Source organism: Meleagris gallopavo, chromosome 10, assembly GCF_000146605.3.
Source record: "Meleagris gallopavo isolate NT-WF06-2002-E0010 breed Aviagen turkey brand Nicholas breeding stock chromosome 10, Turkey_5.1, whole genome shotgun sequence".
Taxonomy (NCBI): domain Eukaryota; kingdom Metazoa; phylum Chordata; class Aves; order Galliformes; family Phasianidae; genus Meleagris; species Meleagris gallopavo.
In genome coordinates this window covers 9,811,765-9,831,989 of record NC_015020.2, presented here as the reverse complement: position 1 = coordinate 9,831,989, position 20,225 = coordinate 9,811,765, and the positions used below count along the sequence as shown (strand labels likewise).

Below are 20,225 nucleotides of genomic sequence, written 5' to 3'. Positions count from 1 at the left end.
CCGGCCGCCGCCGCTCCGCTCCGGCCCGGCCCCTCCGCCAGCCGAGGAAGGACCCCGCCGCCGGCCGCCAGGCCCTGGGCTGCCCGCGCCGAACGCCTGATCGTAACCGACCTGCCGTGCCCGGAAAACCGAGGTGTAGGCGTGAGAGCGGGCTCGAATAACGCTTTATAACTGGCTTTAGAATCTAACAGCATGACGGCCGCCCCGCCTCCCTCACCGCGGCTGCCCGATGGACGGCGGGCACAGGCAGAGCGCCGGGCAGCCGCGCGTCCTGCGGGGCGGCACTGAGAGAAGGAGGGGTTTGAGAGCGGTGCCGGACCGCCGTGAGGACTGCGTGGGAGCACCGCCCCTTCCTGGTGGCCGCCATGTTCCTGCAGAGGGCGCTGCGCTCGCGGGGCCGGTGAGTCGGGGGCTGTGAGGAGGGGGCGGCGGAACGGGCCGGTGGGTGGGGGAGCTGAGTGCAGCCCGTACCACCTCTTGAGAGGGTCTGGATGATCTCACAGCTAGCCATAGCAGGCTGTTTATCTCTATCTTCCTGCTTGCGCGTGGGAACCGGCAGTGCAGGGTAAGGCGTGTAGAACTGCCGTACTGCGGGCTTTGTGAGCTCCCACCTCACGGAGGAATTCCGTTTATAAAGAAAATAGTACGAAGCCAGCCTTTAAACTGGGGGCTGCGGAACGTGTCGTGCGTTAAACTTAAATTTCTCTTCAGTTTTAGAATGGGAAATAGGCTGCCCTCCTCTGTCGAGCTGTCTGATGCTGCTGCTGTGAATCAGATACAGGTAACAAGTGCTCCTCAGACTCAGTACTGATCGCAATATTGCGGTTTAAACCTTGTAAAGTTACCCCTCCGAAGCGTTTGTTGCTGTAATAGCAGATTGGTAGCTCCCTGCTTGCTTTCATACCCGTTGGGTACTATTACAATACACCAACTTACTAACTTGAACATTCTTTTGAATATATAGGAGGTAATCTCAGACAACTGCGTGGTGATTTTCTCAAAAACAACATGCTTCTACTGCAAAATGGCAAAAAAACTTTTTGAAGGTTTAAACGTCAATTACACAGCTGTAGAACTGGATGTGAATAAAAACGGAAGCCAGTTCCAAGACATTCTTGAACAGATGACGGGTGGCAGAACAGTAAGTATGTTTTTTTGCAAGTAATATGGTAATGAAAAACTTACACTGCAGATTTTCCCTATGGGTTACAGCCATCTCAAGGTCTTAATTTTTGGTGGGCCACGTAAATTTGGGATACAAGCTCTGAAATTAAAACCAGGAACTGCAAGAGAGTTCTGTACTCAGTCTTCCGCTTCAGATCTCAGAGGTGTTTCTTTCTGTAATGCCACTAAGATTATTTAAGTATTGAACTCAGTTTTCATCTGCACGTACACTTCATTGTGTTTAACACATTTTATGATGTCTTAAATGTAGCCTTGCCTGACTCAAATTTTAAGAATTTATTACAGTCTTCCATACAGTGACTTAATTCTCCTTTTGAGAGGAACATGTGAACAAAGTCTTTAATTTCTGTAAACACAAGGTATGCAATAATACTGAAACATGAATTTGTATATTAAGAATGTAAATATTTTGTATGTATATATTCACACACACACTCACAATGAGACTGTGTTTGTAAGCGTACAGAACAGTGCTTGTGTGTATGGAGTTTGCTTAGATTTTGTTGTTTGAAGTAACATGCAAATTTCACATTCCTGACAGGTCCCAAGAGTGTTTGTTAATGGGACTTTTGTTGGAGGTGCTACAGATACTCAAAGACTTCACGAAGAAGGCAAGCTGCTTCCATTAATTCATCAGTGCCAAGTGAAAACAAACTCTGGAACTACTATTTAGCCTCAGTTGTCTTTTTATATAAAAAGGGTAAAAATTCAGACAAGTCAAAAAATCATTAAGATGTACTGCAACAGCTGGGGTTAAGCAGCTTCAGACGGTGCTTTTGTGAGTCTCAAGTGATTCTCTGACAGAGACTTCACAGAACTGACAAATTTGTCTTCTTGCCTCAGCTCTACCACAACCACAGTGGCAGTTAACATTATGTATCTCTTGGAATCCTAGGTCTAAGATAATTATGTCATTTTTGTTGCTCTTACATCCTCATAACACGCCTCATGCTATCAACTGTACAGGAGTTAAAAGGTTATAAGAATCTTGGTGCTTGGGTGGTTTTTGTTTTCTGCACGAGTTTCATTTCTGGTTTTGTTCCCACCCTTACACTGCATGGTCAGTACACTGGCTCTGTAGGGGGCCATAAAGCAATTGTGAAGCAATGAAGTTGTAGCAATGTTGCTGTGTTAAACTTGTTAAAAGTTCTGCTACTTCGACACTACTTGTACTACTCATTCAAGTGTTTTTGCCTCATATTAAAAGCAGTACCTATACTTGCGCTTGGTTTGTGTTTTAACAGTATTGAAACACTGTATTTTGTGCAGATTCCATTGTAATTTTATTATTCAACTGTAATTTATGGGAACAAGTTATGCAAACACGGAATCAATCAAGGAGGTCCAGTGGCAACATCCATTGTTCATTTTAATGGAAGCTGATAGTAGGAGAAATGAGTTGCTTCATCAATGCCTTGCATAATCACTCTCTGATCAGAGTCCAACAAAACCTTCAACTACCCAGGCTTGCAAACAGCTCAGTTATTGTGTTAAAACCAGCTAGGTTTTGATAGTAGTGAAGTACATTAAGATCTGCTGAAGATCTACAGAAGTCTTCCAAATCCAGCCACCTTGCTTTAAGTTCTTTTGTCATATATGTCTGTGGAAGATTGCAGTAGTAGGCTGTTCTCTTGTGCCAGGCCTGGATATGAAGGGTGCAGGATGTCTGACTTCATTTGCCTCCCTTTAATTTCAATATCCGATCACCTCACTACTGAAGTTTACTTCTAATTGGTACAGTAAAAAGGGAAAAGATGCTTGCCATTTTAGATCACTAGGTAACCTCTTTGGTCTTTACTCTGCAGTCTATATGTTGTCTATATACTGTCATTCAGGAATATCCTCTAGGTGTAAGCCAGATCACCCGCTGCCTAAGCTGCAGCTACAGACTATGTTATGAACCATTCAATGCTATTTTGACACTTAAGGCCACACAAAACAAGTCCAATATGCATAGAGTTTATTTAGTACTTATATTCTACAGTCAAAATGCAACTTACTAGCAGTATTAACTTGCAGTTAAATGTCTAAAAAACCAAAATTCAATAGTTTCAGTAAAATGTACATCCAAAGCCAGACCAACCAATGCCAAGACTTGGTTATTTCAAGAAAGTTCCTATGTCAGTAGAAAAAACCTCTTTCTTTAGTAAGAGACCATTACAGTACTAAAGATGCACAGTTTAGACTAAAAATGCTAATCAAGGATTTTTATTCAGTCCCTCCTCAAGATAGCTAAAGATCAGTGTAGAGCTTTTGTTAACTAGGATTGCAAGACTATCATTTGAAATTGACAGCTTCCTTTTTGGGATGCAGGTTTGAAATAAATGTAAGTAATATTATTTGTAGAAGGTGTTCAGTGTGCAGCTGGTCTGCACTGTGCATCTTTAATTCATGTAAGTAGAGATAAACACATTGACCTCGTTGTGTTTTCATCGTTACTACTTATTTTTTCTAATTTCATCATCGTCTTAAGTCTTGACAAAGACACTCATTAAGTTAAACAAATGTGCATCTCTCCCTAAATTTATACTTAATAAAGGAATTTATTTTGCACATATGCTGGTATCAAAGTATTCTTTGCCCATTATTCATAGGCCAGTTGTGTTTTCAGACAAGGGTAATAATTGTGCACCTGGAGAGCCTGCAAATCCATAATGTAAGTACTAACAGTATGCAAAGAAATTTTTCATTTTGTCCCGTTAGAAAAAGTCCCCAAACAATAGTTTAAAATAACCCTTTGAGTTCTAAATTTCAGAAGTCTCAGGGCATTGTCACTTAAGGCAGTATTCCACTCCAATGGTTGAGAAAGCATGTTGTTTGCCTGCAGAGTCCAACAAGTGCCAATTTATTACAGAAAATCATGTCTTAAGGCAATCAAAGGGTTCGTTATGCTTCTTTTCAATTAAGGCTCCCCATCCAAATATTTTCTTGTTAATTTTGTGTAATTCCATAGAAAGCAGCAGCAAGACAGTGGCTTCGTTACCAGATAGCACAAAGCCAGCATGTTATGTTTAAGTTGTTTAAGCATGATATGGCAGCTAAAGTGTGGTTCTACTCTGGGGGGGAAAAAAAAAAAAGGGGAGGAGGCATTCAAAACCAATCATTAAAATTGTTGTTTTTTTTAAAAAAAAAAAAAAACACATTGTCTCTAGAACAAAATTATCTTACTATAATACTCTCCTTAGGATCTGAATGTTCAAAATTACCCACTCAAATACTCTGTAATAGGAATTATACTTCAGCTGAGCACTCATCCAGCTCAAACACCATGCTCCTAAGAAGCTGGAAACAAACTTAGTTATTTCACAAAGCAGACAGAACTGTAAATGCACTTATCTGCTCATTTCTTCCACAGGATTCTTCTGCAAGAGTAGAACTACACTTCTACTTGAGAACATAATGGGACGTTTCTTTGTAATTAGTTGTGCTTTACAAAAAAGCTGGTATCATCAGGAAAACAACTATCTCCATTCATTATTTGTTAACGAAGCATTCGTAAAGTTCCCAACATACCACATACATGTATGCAAATATAGAGATTTAGAATGCAGAAATACCCAGAGAAACCACACTTGACAGTATCCAAATCATAAATCCAACTTTAAGCACATTAAATTTAAAGACACCGTACTTTCTGTTTAAGTTAATTTTAAGTCTTAGCTCTCAGAGCAGCATACAGCCTTGTTTTACATTTTCCCCTGAAGTCTTACTTGGCAGTGTTGTACACTGTACTGTGTTGTGGTACAATGAAATCTCTACCATTTCAGCCAACTAGCCACTGGAAAAAATTTCTCGCAACCTATCTGTACTCTGTGAACCACTGCAAACAGCTAAACAAACTTACAAACTGGCAAAACGCTTAACAAACAAGATAAAGTGCGAGCAAGATGAGTGACTTGTGCTCTGGTTTATTTCTACACATTCTATTCTTCTAATGTTTTCAATATTGTAGAGGAGCTGCCCGTTCATCGAGAATATTCATTTACACATTTTCCTTATTCTGCACGTAACAGCAACTTGACAATATTTAAGAGAATGGAAAGCTCTGACCCACCAAACTAATCCTGGAAAGAAGATTTACATTTGAGAAGCCATTTTTAAATTGTTCTGTGAAAATACTACCATTTAATTGCAAAGGCAGATGCCGAATTTTTAAAAGAATAAAAGATACTTTTGGAATTTATGCAACATTTAAAACCAAAAATCTGATAAATGCAGCAACTTAAATACTCTGTTAGAGAATTATATAACCAAAGAAAGGTAAATAAAGTTGTCCAGCTTTTAAAATTAAGTACTATGACATCAGTTGTGGAATAAAATTGCTTAACTAAGCTATCATGCTCAACGATGGCATAAAGGCAGAACACAGGCAATAGAAGAGAAGATGAGAGCGTGGAGTGAAGGGAGATTCAAGTATAAGCTGAAGTTCACTCAGTGATTGGAATGATAGAGGAAAAAAAAGCCAACATGAACAGAGAAAAGCAGAACATTGAAAAATATGGTAATACAAAGCCAAACATCAGTGGAATCAACAGTAGTGCTTCTGGGATGACAGCTACAAGTTAGGTACACAATTAAGCAGAACAGTATCTTCCAATGGAGAAAAATATTTTCCTAGTGTTTTTTCAGTTGGAGCCATTGTTAAAATACATTTCCAATACGACTGATGTTCTTCTTAAGCCAAGAACATACACTTTGTTGGATAGCCCTTCAAAGCCATACCCTTAAGTAGGTATTTATGGCCCCAATTAAAAAACAGTAATGAAAGAGAATACCCTGCCCTCACAATTATTTAACTGTGGTTTAAAGCAGCAAGTTAGTTTACAGCCAGTTATTAGAGGCCATTGCATATTGGGCAGTTAAACAAGCCTCACTAACTTCTAATCTAGCCTGACCTTTAGACTTCTTCAAGCACAGAAAACTGTGAATTAAGCCCCCAAGTAATTAAGTTCTACAAGCATCCCAAACCCTACTCTCCCTTGCTATACAATTCCTGGCACAAAGTTTTAATTCTTGGCAAAATCGCAACTGTCTTGATTCATTATGCAATGGTGACTCATCGTATTATATTTAGAAACCTTCCATATTCTTAAACCTATCACTGCAGTGAAAAAGCCTGCCCCTCTGACGTCCACCGGTTACAGCTCTTCATTACAGATGAAGATTTTACTTCTGCTGTGCTGCCAACCATTAGATCCTTTCCTTAATGGTAAAGTTATTACGAGTATTAGATTATTATGTCTTAGACTAAAAATTATTAGGGCATCACACTGAAAGGACAGTCAAACTGAAAGCCTATTAATTGTGACAAGGATCAGGAAACCTGCATTCGCTCAGGTTACAGCTGCCCTTTTAAACTTTTTAAATTCTTTCCTGTTCTATTTTACAGGTAAACTGCAGAGCACAGTTACAGCCTCATTTTTTGTTTTGTTAGTTCAAGTGTTCCTCCAATGCAAAAGTCACTATTGAGAAAGTCACGTCTCCTCTTTAGTGAAAGGGCAGGTTATTTATTGTATATTGAATTATCACTTAAATTTAGCAATTTTGTCTTAGGTCTTGTTTTTAAAAAAAAGGAGCACAGTACATTACACATTGCAATTGCTGCCCCTTCACGTGTTCAGGTACCGTTTTAGAAATTACCAGTTTATAGGAGAAATGTGTATTATAGCACATAAGTCATACTGTCCTCCTGAAATCCAGCATGCAGGCACATAAACCATCAACTTTTTCCTATGGGAAAGGAAAATGTAGCATCATTCTTATTCCACTTAACAACAAGACAGTAACAACCCCAGAAAGAAGACAGCAGGAACAAGGGTCAGCACACCACCAAGTAAGCTGACAGCTGAAACACTCTGGTTGTCCCTCTCTGTGCAAGCTTTAAAGGAGGAGCAGATGACAACTGGATCTTAACAGTGCAAGCTTTACATTAGACAGCCACCACATAAAATATTCTAACAAGATTTTTTGAAATGGAGTTACGGTAAATATTTAGGGGCATATTATGTACTCCAGCATGGATAACTATATCTAGCACCAACAGATAGAGAGCTACATTTTCTAGAATTTCTACTGAAAAACTCACCTTCCCTGTACTTCAAGGAATCGTATTTTAAACTGGAACCACTTTCAACACTTTCAACATTGCAACACTACTGTAATTTCAGTCACTGTTAATAACTAATCTTTTATCTGCAGTATATTTATGCAGTTAACTGCCAAAAGTTACTTGAAATACCAGTTCAAGTTTCTCATTCCATATTTAGTCCAACACATTTCCTATTACTTCACAAATACTACTTCAAATAAGAAAAAGTACTTGCAACAGATACTTAGCCATCAATTATTTTCAACATCTCTAGCTTAACAGGAAACATCTGATCAGTTGTTTGATTATTGTCTTATTTTAAACACATTACTACCAAAAATATTTCCAAAACTTCAGTGCATTTACTTGAAATAATTAACATGTAAGTATGTTCATTCCCCACATTTGTTATGTTTATTCAGCAAGGAGACTACAGTTGGTAGGAAGTTTTTCCACAGGAAAAGACCAAATTTTTTTTTCAAAACTCCAAGTGTTATTTTGTTAGTTTTTTGTAGGAACACTTGTTTGTTTGTGTCTTACCTGACCAGCTGGTGCTAGCAAAGTGTTCTTCAAACATTCCAACAGAGCTGCATTGTAATAGCAGTGATAATACAGAAGTAACTTGATTCATGTTCCCTGAAAACTAACACACCTACCATCTGCTCTTTAAGACAAGGATTTAAAACAATTCTGTTGTTTCTTAGCGTCAGAAAAGGATTCCCTCACCATTTTCATTTGTTAAGGTAGAGTATAAGTCTGTAGCAGAATACCTTCAGAAACATGTAATGTCATATTTTAGATAGCACCAAATAGATATCCATCCTACAGAACTGAAGCTTTGGATTTATAGTCAATATGCAGGAGGCATACTTAGAGGTATCAAAAGTAGAATATGAGCTTGAATTTTACAGTTAAAAGCTCACTTTTTTAGGCAGAAAAAATACGGTCTTACATGTTATTTACCACAGCTGGGTTATTTTTATAAACCATACTTATTTTCAAATTAACATCAAATTCACTGTTTAAAATAGAATCCTCATAAAAGAGGCTGACATAAAATGTCTGATGAGAAGTGGTAAAACCATCAATGAAAAAAAACAAACCTTTAAGACTGCAATCTCTTGAAGAGATCTTCTAACTTTCTAACTTCCCCCCCATACACACATCTATAAACACACACACAGCATTTCAAATACACATACACGAGTTTTTATCAGTCCCTGTTCCTAAGTGGTAAGATATTCACTAGCTTTTTCCTTCTTTCCTCACGCTCTTACTATTAGAATGAAATAAAGAAAAATCTAGTTTCAGTCACTTCCTAAACAAGATTTTGAGAACGAGGCAACTGTAAATTTCATAAAAGTTAAGAATTGGTCACTACAAACTGGAGGTAGTTTTGAAAAGCATTAGATTAAATTAATTTAAGAAATCAGAAGTAGTGTTCATCTACAAAAAGACTGTAAAAATGAAGTATTTGCATTAAGAAGATTATTTATGTATCACTGAATACATGCTTTTGAAGAAAATGTGGTTATTTGTTTCTGGTTGTTGCCACTTAGCTTTCAAGAGTAGGCTAAGATGCATGCACTTGCTGATCTTCCTCATTGAAAAGCACGCTGCTGCTGCCTGAAGTCATAGCAAGCTCTGAACGTGGTTTCCCAGACATTTCCAGGCCTTTCACAGCCAGCAAATCTGTAAGATTTTCTCCGAAGCACACAAATTCTAACACAGTGCTTCTGAAACTGCAGAAACTACCCCTCTCTTTAAGAACAATTATTTTTTTCTTAGAAATTCAGATATCCCTGCTAGAAGATTTACCAGGAGCTCTTCCTTCCCCTTTCAGGTTTATCAGTGTGAAATTTCACTGGGTAACTTTTATACTTTATCACAGTTACGCGGTCTTACGTGTGCCAGAAAATGGGTTTTTGTAGACCCAAAGTATGACAATGGAAACTGTTGAACCTTAGTAATGTGCTGAAAATACCAAAATTTATAAAAAGGCCCAAAGAAAAAAAAAACCCACACTCTCAAGTAACCTGCTGTTAAACTGACACTATTAAAAAGCTAAAACCACTCTTCTTTCCTGCCCCATCCTAGGAATAATTCATCAAATTATTCTTGTAAACAACCATAACACAGTCATGGGGGGAAAACATATCAGTGTTCATGATCTATTGTAAGTGAAATTAAGTTACATATTGTGTAACCCCGTAACTTTTAGCAAACTTCCCACCATTATTTTAATTTGTGCACAACAGGAAAAAGGAGAAAAGCGATTTATCATCTGCTTTTCTTGCTTTCCCTTCACAAAAAAGGTAACATTTTTGATATGTATATTATGTGCCGTATTCTAATAAAGTACATTTGGCCAGGGGTTCCCAGGGTTAAGTCTGTTGCCAGCAATGGACCCACTGAGAAGGAACAGATGCCTAGAAAATTAAATCAAATCCAAAATGAAGTTTCGAATAACATCCAGAGCTCCAGCATCAAAACCACATATATCCAACATGCCTCTGTCATCTGGATCGGCGATCGTAAAACCATTTGATGTCATTCCACATACAATCAATTTAGCAGGAATATCCATTTTCTAGAAAAAAACAAAGAGATATTTTTAGAGCACAGTAACTGAAACACGCCAGAGGCCAGATCTTGCAATCCTGCATACGTAAGCCATTGTCTGAAAAGGCATAGAAACTGATAGAAACCAGACATGTCATAACAAGAATTGCAGACTGTCTGTTAACACTAAGTTGCAATAGAAACAGTGACATTAAAATAAAATGAAGTAATTACAACAAAGGATATTAACAAAACTTTCCTGCAATATTAAGTTTCATAGATCATTTCAAGTGTCAACACTGTTTGCTATTTGAAAATATTGAGATCTGATGATAATAAATCATTTAATAAAAGCCAGTGTATTTTTGTCTAAGGCAAGGATTTCCAAACATCAGTTAAACAACAAAAACAGCTGTGGCCTGAACAGTTCAACTACATGAGCTGAATTTGTAGATTAGCAACATGTAAGGTGAAGCAAAACAACTGTTAGGAAGATCAGAGTACAGAAACCTCCCTGTCAAGAGCACAAATGTAGGCATGGGAACTAAGGTCTACAAACAACTCTGCCAGAGTTTCACCAGGCAAGTTAAAGACTTAGGTATTAATTTCATATTAGTGAATATGATACAAAGGACAATGTCCATACACAGTTGTATTGGTAGTTTAAGATATATTAACTTAGAAACACTTCCCTAAAGCGTGAAAGATTGCTGTTCGAGTCAGTTTTAATAGCAATGTGCTGGCAAGAAGGTATTTTTCTTAGTTCCATTTCCAAACATTGAAGCTACACAGCTTACACAGCCCCTTTAAAATATACAGAACTTTCCTCACAGGACACTGTCACCTCATTCTCTACAGGCTTACCTTCATTACTTCATTTGTAGTCTGGGGGAGTCTAATGCAGAGATCAAAGTTAAACAATAACACTAAGCTCAGAGAAATAAATTTAAGAACTTGCAACAATTAACTTACTTGTATCGTTAACTTATTAGATCAATCATATAGAATGCAGAAATTCATATATTCCCTGAATGCTAAAGCAGAGTAGGTTAATCACAAGTCCTTTCAGCAATTCAGTGCTGTTAACTATGTACAATTATTTCCATTAATTCAATCAAAGTAGAAAATGTGATTATTTTTTTTAACACTGTATAAATTATTATTTACTTCATATAGCCACAACTTGTTAAGTCTCTAAAACATGGACAGCAGTGACAATATTTTGTACTGCATTGAGCAATTGCAAGCACTCAGAAGTATATTTACCTCCCTGTACTCTCTAAGAGCTGTTGCAGGATGAGTATTTCCAGCAAAGGTCTCGTTATCAGTAAATACAATGAAGACATCAGCAGCTGTCTGTGTTTTCTGAGCCCATATCATTGGAAGGGAACAATCAGTGGTACCCATTGGAATCTTAGAAGAAAAAAGCATATACATGGAACATATTACTACAGAAGTTAGTAAGCCTTGGAAAAAAAGCTTTTTAGGTAAGCTTCGTGGTTTGTTATATTCAGAGGCCTCTTTGTTAAACAACAGTGCATTTGTTCAATTCACTTCTGTTCTGCCTATTTATTTATTCTTTCTAAACTAAGCATTGTGAACTAGTAATGCCATTGTCAACGTCATTATTTAATATTCAGGAAGTTGAAACCACCACTCTTATTGAACTTTCCCTAAATAAAAGGGAGGGAAAGATTCCTGTGGTTTACTATATAGATACTACTGAACACAGCACTAGAAATGATTGCAAACAAAAAAATGCAAAGTAATTATGTAATTGCTGAGACCTCTCAACTCTGATGTTAGCAAGGGCAGTCTCCTAATTGCAATTTTATTTTATTTTAGTTTTACATACTTCATACATTTTCACTAATACTTGAGGTAACGTCATATCAGCTGTCACAGGGCAAGGGACCATTTCATGCGAAAAGGCAACAACATGGGAATCCTTCTCAACACGTGCTACAGCCTGAGAAAGAGGAAGACAAAAAGAGTTGTTTAGAAATTTTATTGCCCGAATCGAGATACTCCCTGGTGAACACATCATATCCTTATTTAAGTCTGTGTGACTCATACGCACTAAAGTTTCACCCTGTACTTAAGTATTCTGCAATTTGTGAATAAATAACACCACAAAAATCAGACATTAAGAGTTGTTCTAATTACTGTCACTAAATATATTTCCTTACTTCTCTCCCTTCTGACATAAAACACTACATGTTTAAAACTAAACAAGTTCCACTCTAATATAAACACACAGGAAACTTTACAATATCAAATAGAGGCAAAATCAACTGTGATATAAAGGAAATGTTAAAAGTTCAAATGCAAATAAAAATCATCCTAACTTCTCTGAATCCAATCCGTATTGAATTATCAATGCTTCTGAATTGTTTTCTATGTATTTTCAGTTAAGCTGAGTGAAAAAGCAGCCTTAACCACTTCGATTACACTAGAAATTGGTTGCTGGGAGGTGTTCAAGGCCAGGTTGGACAGGGTCCTGGGCAGCCCGGTCTACTATTAAATGTGGAGATTGGTGGGCCTGCCTGTGGCAGGGGGTTAAAGATTCACAATCCTTGAGGTCCCTTCCAACCTGGGCCACTCTGTGATTCTGTGATTAAGCATTTGAACTATCAAGTATGGCACATGTCATCTGTACATTAAAGAATACTGTAGAGCAGCTTCCTCCTGATTTCTAACCAGCTTTAGAGTACCTCTGTATCAGAAACACAGCTCAAGCTGCATTTAGTTACAAACAGAGAAACTTAATGCCTCACCATACACATTGTTGCTGCAACCGTGTTAGCATTCAGCACACTGCCCAAAACTTTTTGAGTCATTGATGCACTGACATCAACTGCAATTAAGAAACGTTTTCCTGTTGGTTCAAGTGTCTAAAAGGAAAGAAAGAAAAATCAAAACATGTACAATTAAGTTATTAATTTGTTCTTCCTTCTGCTTGTCACCTAGATGTGTTTTGGGTTTTATTTATTTTTTTTTCAGGACAACATTACAAGACAACAGCATTGCCAAAAACGAAGTAGTTTTTTCCGCTCTCTCCATTTACTTAAATCGTTAAGATTTTTGTTATCAAGTTTGAAAACTCAGATTCAACCGGTAAACATTTACTTATTTTTCTAAGTTCTCAGAAAATAGACTTAAGCCTAGTAAATAGAAGAATTATATTACCTCAAAGGTTTTGTAGAATGAAGCATCTAAAGCTTCTAAAATGTCTTCATCAGGACGCCACCAAAGCTTCCCTCTGCTTCCATGTCCAGACTTATAGGTTTCTAGTGCAACCAATACATGGAATGGATGTATTCTACCCTACAGGCAAAGTAATTAAGTAACTTTTCAGAAGCCTGAACTTAAGAATATACTGAAAAACAGCACAAACTAAAATGAAGATCATAATGCAAAATCTGCTCGCTTTAATTATTTTTGAAGAGTTTATGTAGTGGCTGCTGCTGCATAATATTTTAAATCACTTCACTTTACTCATTTACTGAGTTACAAACATTATTTCTTTCCTCTTAGAGATGTTCAAGTCATTAATCACCAGCAGCAAAACTTAGGAAATCTGAACGCCTGTCTCATCTTCCCTCTATCAAGGTATTATGCTACCACCTTTGTATACCTTTCTCCAGTGCAACAGTAATTACACAGAATTAAAGAAGAAAAAACAGAAAGCAAAGAGCAGTGAGGCAGAAAAAAAAATGGAATTGTTTTTCTCAATTCCACTAATCAACTTAACTGGAAAAAAACCATCAGAAAGTCACTCATCTTCCCTATTTCCCAATAAATTCCTAAGAATTCCTCCCCCCCCGCCTTGAAGAACTCTACTTCCCTCTTACTGTATTACCTCTGATGGACTGTAAATTATTGTGAAAGGAGAAAGGCTTCCTGTTCTGTCACTTTTTCCTCTCAGAGGCTAAGCTAATTACGTCACTCACTTCTTGGGATCCCATAAAAGTGCCTTCCGTTCACTTTAAGATTGTATGGCTGACTCTAAATTACAAGACTCACAAACAATGGATGAACCCACCAGGCAAAGCTTGCCATGGCCTTAGTATAAGATAGCAGCTGTCAGTACACTTCATCTGTAAAGAAGTTTTACAGTTTTTTAAAAGAATAAGCTACATATTTCTTAAAGACTCTCTCCTTTATTTCATAAAGGGGTTGCCTAAAGGAACAGTTTAGGAAGAGATTAAGAGTCAAAGATTGGCAATGATTATGAATTTATTCATTTATTAATTTTACCTTTTTTAGCAGTTTCTCATTTCGCAGTCTTTCACATACTATTGCCACTTCTGAACCCCGTGGTTCAAGGACTGAATTTGCAGTCATCTTTCCTAGATTTCTCAGCAAAACAGAAATGGGCATGTCCTTCAGCAACACCTTCCAAATCTCCGAGCAAAGAATAAGGAAAACAAGATGAGATTCCCAACTACAAGAACTGACGCCTGCATGTTAAGTTTTTTTTATTTTAAAATAAATGTGCAAGTTACATGAAGATTTGTTCTATAATTACCTACCTCTGTAAATAACTTGGAAAAAAAAAATAGCAGAAGGGCATTTTTTAAACAGAAATCTTGACTTAATATTTTAAGTGTTACTCTAAAGAGAATACAAAGCTCCTTAAGTTTACCTACCTCTTTAGATTTCAGATGGTTTGTCAATAGATGTTCCCTAACGAGACCATATTCCTCTATTAAATGAATAACCTCCAGTTCATCTTTTGTGTGTTTCACTCTGTCCACAGCCTCCAGGTATTTTAGAAGCTTTTCAGTCTCAGCAGAAACTGCTTTGTCTTTGTAAGCTTCTTGGACATCTTTCCACCCTTTGGTGATGTATTTAGTGACAATAGCTACACCTATAGAAGAGGAAAATATTTCCCAAGCAGGATTACAATCTTTATACTGACATCTGTCACTCCAGCAAACAAACAAGTTAGCAGGCTATTTTTGTTAAAAACCAAATGAAGAAACAATGAAAAGAATGTAACTGGAACTTCCCAGATCTGATGATCAGTTCTAAAGAGGGTCAGCTCGATACAGTTTAGAACAGCTATTTTGTTTACTGTGTTATTCTCCCTGAAAATAAAGAGCCTAATGGATTCCAAACCATCACTCTTCCCGATTAATGAAGAAGTGTTATTTCAGCATTTGTAAACAGACAAGAACAAACTGAAAGTATTATATTATTTTACCTTCTCTTGACATAAGCAAAGTAAAACAACCCTTTTTACCTTGAAGATAGTTACATTTCTGACATGATCCCTCACACCTTTACAGTATAATTGACACAATACAATCGCTAAGAAATATCATTCTGCACTGGTGTAGACAACTAAGGTCAACTAGTACGAGCATTTGACCACAAGTATGTGAAAAACGAGTGAGGTCATAAACAATCTGACTACAAGCAAGTACACGACAACAAGCTAACGTGAACAAAAAAGGAAAGAAAAATGCCCAATAAGGGACCTTTAGGCTTATTAAGGGTTACTAAACCATTAAAGATCATACACCCCATATGGAAATGAGATGGGAATGTGACAGCAGCTATTCCTTCCCAGATGTACCATCTTCTAGCCCTATAATAGGCATGTTTTAAAGATGAAACAGAATAACCAATTAGAAACTGTAAAGAGAAGTAATTCTGTAAACAGTCTATCTATAACCACTTCTAGTCAGGGGTGTGCTTGCTTTGCAAAGGATAGCCAAGCACCTGATTCTGTGAAGAACTGAAATAGAGACCTTTATGTGGATTTCAACTCTGTGCGCTTATTGGCTACGCACACCAGACACGAACTCAGCCCCTAACAGGGATAACACAGGTATTCATGTTTCCAAAATCATTCCACTGTTAATATTACAGGTTTACAATGAAGTATTTTCAGGTGGATGAAAATGTATTACCTTCACTGGCAGGTTTCAGGTGGGACAATCTCAGAAGATCTTTATGAGACCAACCACTTCTTTGTTTATATTTTGTAACTGCTAACGCAACAGCCATGCCGTTCTTTCCATTGTACCAATCTGCCACAGCTTTTCTCAGTGCACGGCCCCACATGCCACACTTCATACCCTCCTTCAAATCTTTTTTAAACTGGATAAAAGTAAAGAGATGAGTGGGTACACAGCACACCTCAGGAACAGCTTTAAACGCTGCTTGTTTTGTTTTTGCATCAGAACACTGTGAACAGATCGCAAGCGCAAAAAGCAGGGGCTCTTGTCTGGCTGTTCTGCCTTCTTGACTGAATGTCTTTATTTCCTGAACAACTTCACAACCTCTGCCTTCTTCAATCAGTCTCATCAAAGCTGCTGCATTTTCAAAGCCCAGCCTCTGCTCCTTGACGCAGTAAGTACCACCTTCTGAACCAAAGCACAGGAAGCGGTGCAGTCGATTCATGTCAGTGACGTGCCACACGTAATCGCTGTCAGAGTTTGGCACCTGCATTTCATTCGGGGGTTGCACTTGCTTTGCCTCGCCCTCCATTGTTTGCACTTCCAAGAGGTCTGTTGAAAGAATAGCAACGTTTATTTAAAACTACTACAAAAGCTTTCTGACTATATCCTTTTATCAGTTCTAACTTAAGTACATGTATCAGATCTATACACCTGCATTTTTTCTTCATAGACTTATTACAAGTATGCTCTAAGTGTGCAATAACTATAACCAATGAGAGATTTGTATTTTTTCCCCTACTTCCCAAGCTACAATGGCAATGAATTAATTCTCTTAACTAGTAGTAGTTTCCCTGGGAACTACTTTATGCCAATCAGCAGTATAGAGAAAATCACAGAATCACAGGCTGGCCAAGGCTGGAAGGGACCTCAAGGATCATGAACCTCCAACCCCCCTCCACATGCAGGGCCACCAACCACCCCATTTTATGCTAGACCAGGCTGCCCAGGGCCCCATTCAGATCTCCACATAGATGAAATCTACAAAATAATTTCTTGTTGCAGCTTCCATATCTGTGCTATAATGTACATTACAACATTAAAACGAGGCTAGTAAGAAAACTCACCCACTGATGGGTTACCAAGGCTTATAGCCAACTAGAAGGGCCACGTCTCCAATTAAACAAAACACTTATAATCTCACAGATTATAATATTTATCCAAAATGATTGCATTAGGAAAATAAAAGCACAATTCCTTAATACTTTTATATTTTTTCCTATGCTTTCAATTTGCATAGGTGCCATTTAATATACTGTCACAGAAATGCTAAGTCACAGCCTGAAGCACTGATTGAGCACCTGGTGGGAAGGCAGAGCCAATCCAGGGGAGCTCAGGTGTGTGCAATGAACCTCAGTGATGGAAGGGCTGGAGCCAGGATCCACCCTTTCCAGACCTCATTTACGGGTTGGTAGTGGAGGTGAGGGTATTTCTTGTTGGATATCCTTGCCTATTTGAGGTCTTCTAAAGGTAAGCAGCTTTTTCTTTATTTTTTTTTCTTTTTTTTTTTTTTCCTTGCATTTGTGGCTGCTGTACTTGGGCTAATTCTTATTTACTATAGCTAAAAATTATATTCATCCTATTACAGCATTATATGTGTCCCCTTCACTGTACTTCTCACTTGATGAAGTTATGTTGTCTTCATGTGTGTAGTTTTATAATCACTATTACAAATTATTATCCTCACTTGACAATGGGAACAAAACTTAATTGGAATAATTCTCACACTTCTAATTTTACAGATAAAATCATAGAATATCCTGAACTGGAAGGCACCCATAGGTGTCTATGATTGTAGAGAGGAATCGTGGAATGGCTCAGCACGGAAAAGATCTCAGGTTCATCTGGTTTCAATCCCCTGCTATGGGCAGGATTGCAACTGCTAAATGGGTACCAGATCAGGCTGCCCAGGATCCCATCTAGCCTAGCCTTGAACACCCCTTCAGAGATGGTGTATCTACAACTTCTCTGGGTAGTCTGTACCATGGACTCACTACTGTCAGTGGAAAACTTCCCCTTGTCATTATCTGCTTCTTCTGGCACTTAAGATGCCTATGGAGGCTGCTGAATCTCCAGGTTAGGTCACTAAGAATAGAGATTATATGACTTAAAGTCTAATTCCTACAGACCATGTATAAACATGTAGAGATCCCTTTAGATCCGAGCAATTGTCTTGAAAGAACCATGCCTACTGCTTATTTCAAACCCCTCAAATTGAGCTGCTTTTGGTATTTCAGTGACACTCGTTTCCTTTGGACCAGTCTTTGGTATAGGAGCCACAGCCCTAGTTTGTTAACAATTTTCTCAATAAAAGGACATTTCCAGTAAATCTTATTCCTACCATTCAAACTGCAGAAGCTGGGACTTCCCTCTGTTACACTTACTGCAGAATTACAGAACTGTACAGGTTGGAAAGGACTTCTGAAGATGATTCGGTCCAACCCCCTACTGCAGCAGGTCCCATAGAGTAGGTTTCATAGGAAAACATAAGCTAACAATGTGCTATTACATCAGCACTTGGTGTAAGCCTACTGCAGAGATTGCCACCAGTTTGTATTTCATCCAAACCAGAACAGCAGAAAAGTCTCTAGTTTCAGAGAGGAAATAGCTCATAGAAGGTAAATAATTGTGGAGATGGTAAATTTGCAAATTTTATTTTTCCAAATAAATCATCAGTACAAAAGAAAATCACCGAACAACGGAAGGTAATGGAGGCTCAGGCTGGTGACTGAATACACACAGCAATGGACTGTGGGGTTTCTGACCAGGGGGACACAGCAGCAGAGGTGAGTGATGCAGGGACATGGCCCTGGGACAATGAGTGGGGGGTAGGATCAGGGAGGGTTTGTTGCCAGGAGGCTGGGAACCACTGCTGCCTGCCTCTTGGGCAGAGAGTGACTACAACTTCTCTCTCTCCTGCAGCCTGTGACACCTACCTGCTGCAGTACCAGTGAGCACACTCAGGCTATGGCCTGCAGAGCCTGTCCTCCTGGATCAAGAGGTGTCTTAGGGGACTTAAAAGAGTGGTTCAAATCAACAGAATGTCCTGGATCCTAAGACAAATTGTAAGTTTTCTCATTCAACACTGAACTACTTAAATCATACTGGCTGCTTCTTAATCCTATTTAGTATTTCAGAGTACCAAGCTCCCAAAGTTACTCTATCTTGTTGTCTAGTCCCTATCCTCTGCCTACACTTCAATGTTAGTTTCCTCCTTTCATCTCTAAAACACAGACAAATCTCATCCTTGCAGATGGCTAAATGCAAACATGCATTGAATGGGTGCTTTACCAAAACCCTGCTGCTGCTTCCGAGCTGTAACAATGAATGTGAATTTCAAGCCCTCGTGGAAAATTCAGCAGTACTATTCTGGCTCTGGAATATTCCCAGCTTCTGAGTTGCCTGAATGCAATCAGCAGTGTGAAAAGCCTTAAGTCACAGACTAAAAATAACAAAAGAAATGAATGAATGAGTACTGGAATGAACCTGCCCAGCTTGAACACGTTCAGTTCCCACTGACAGGAGAAATATTATCAGTGAATGCCCATGATCCACACTAAGTGTTGAAATTAAACTATTAGTTTTAGTAAAGCATTGCTATCAATTCATTTCACTTCTGCATTTTTAAACACTTGTAAATGTAACTTGTCCATGGAGTTTATCAAAAGAAAAAAATATAATCTACCATACTGTCTTCTACAGAGGAAAGTAAAAACAACTGTAAAGGAATTTATGTATTTCAAGCACGACATAAATTAACATGTGAGCAAAATATGTTTTTTTGCCTAGCATGTAGCAGCCCATATGGAGCTTAAGTAGTGAGTGGTACATCAATACCCATATATTACCTTAGCATAATTGAGTTCACAAGCTGACCTCTACCACGTTTTCTATGAGTGCTACAAATCACTGCTGGTTTTCTTAAAACATGCTACACAATGTAAGTTTCAGTTACATGTGAAAATAATCCATCTGCAGCAGAAAGCTTTAACAGAGCCATAGGTTTTTAGGCTGATGATGAAACAAACTTTGCAGTGAAAACATGGACTTTGGCTAAGTTTGATGCTTTATAAAAAGAAAAAAAACCTGTAAAGTTTAAAGTCAACGCTTCAAATTATCCTTAAAATCCAGACATGCTTTCTGTGAGAAACCGCGTACTGCCCCCCGCTTTCAGTAACGTGAGGTCAGCTGTGGAGCTCAGCACTCCTAAAGCACAGCGGAGCCCTGACAGCAACGCGAGTGCTTTTGCTCCAAAACAAGCATCGCTATCTAAAGGGGAACGTTAACGGCCCGTGACCCAGATGCCAAACGGAGAGCCCTGCAGCCGACACCAGACTACGTACGCCCCGCGGGACCCACCGGGAGCCCGCAGCCCCCGCGTGCGAGCGCACGGCGCAGCAGCCCTCACCCTCCCGCCCTCC

The 20,225-nt window shown here is 38.5% G+C and overlaps 2 protein-coding genes and 1 long non-coding RNA gene across 5 annotated transcripts; 2 read left to right on the top strand and 1 right to left on the bottom strand.

Annotated features, from left to right (window-relative positions):
• The first annotated feature begins 214 nt into the window (after window positions 1-214).
• Window positions 215-2,407, top strand: GLRX2 (glutaredoxin 2). Of its 2 annotated transcripts, none has more exons than XM_010715678.3 (4): window positions 215-400; window positions 712-781; window positions 965-1,141; window positions 1,727-2,407. In XM_010715678.3, the coding sequence occupies exons 1-4, from the start codon at window positions 366-368 to the stop codon at window positions 1,856-1,858; spliced, it is 414 nt and encodes a 137-aa protein (XP_010713980.1). In that variant the 5' UTR covers window positions 215-365; the 3' UTR covers window positions 1,859-2,407. The 2 variants fall into 2 exon arrangements, with proteins under 2 accessions (XP_010713980.1, XP_010713979.1); XM_010715677.3 differs by lacking the exon at window positions 215-400 and adding an exon at window positions 439-565.
• Window positions 2,408-9,573: 7,166 nt separating this feature from the next.
• Window positions 9,574-16,972, bottom strand: RO60 (Ro60, Y RNA binding protein). Of its 2 annotated transcripts, none has more exons than XM_003208602.4 (9): window positions 16,872-16,972; window positions 15,757-16,356; window positions 14,488-14,708; window positions 14,096-14,242; window positions 13,025-13,162; window positions 12,613-12,729; window positions 11,691-11,804; window positions 11,102-11,248; window positions 9,574-9,863 (listed from the first exon to the last, which is right to left on the bottom strand). In XM_003208602.4, the coding sequence occupies exons 2-9, from the start codon at window positions 16,334-16,336 to the stop codon at window positions 9,711-9,713; spliced, it is 1,617 nt and encodes a 538-aa protein (XP_003208650.1). In that variant the 5' UTR covers window positions 16,337-16,356; window positions 16,872-16,972; the 3' UTR covers window positions 9,574-9,710. The 2 variants fall into 2 exon arrangements, 1 of the variants encoding a protein (XP_003208650.1); XR_004160758.1 differs by having other exon boundaries at window positions 9,744-9,863; window positions 11,698-11,804; window positions 16,872-16,969.
• Window positions 16,973-17,118: 146 nt separating this feature from the next.
• LOC109369238 lies at window positions 17,119-19,479 on the top strand. Its single transcript, XR_002118042.2, has 5 exons — window positions 17,119-17,274; window positions 17,547-17,642; window positions 18,481-18,590; window positions 18,727-18,869; window positions 19,058-19,479. It is a non-coding gene; the product is annotated as an uncharacterized LOC109369238 (long non-coding RNA).
• Window positions 19,480-20,225: the final 746 nt, after the last annotated feature.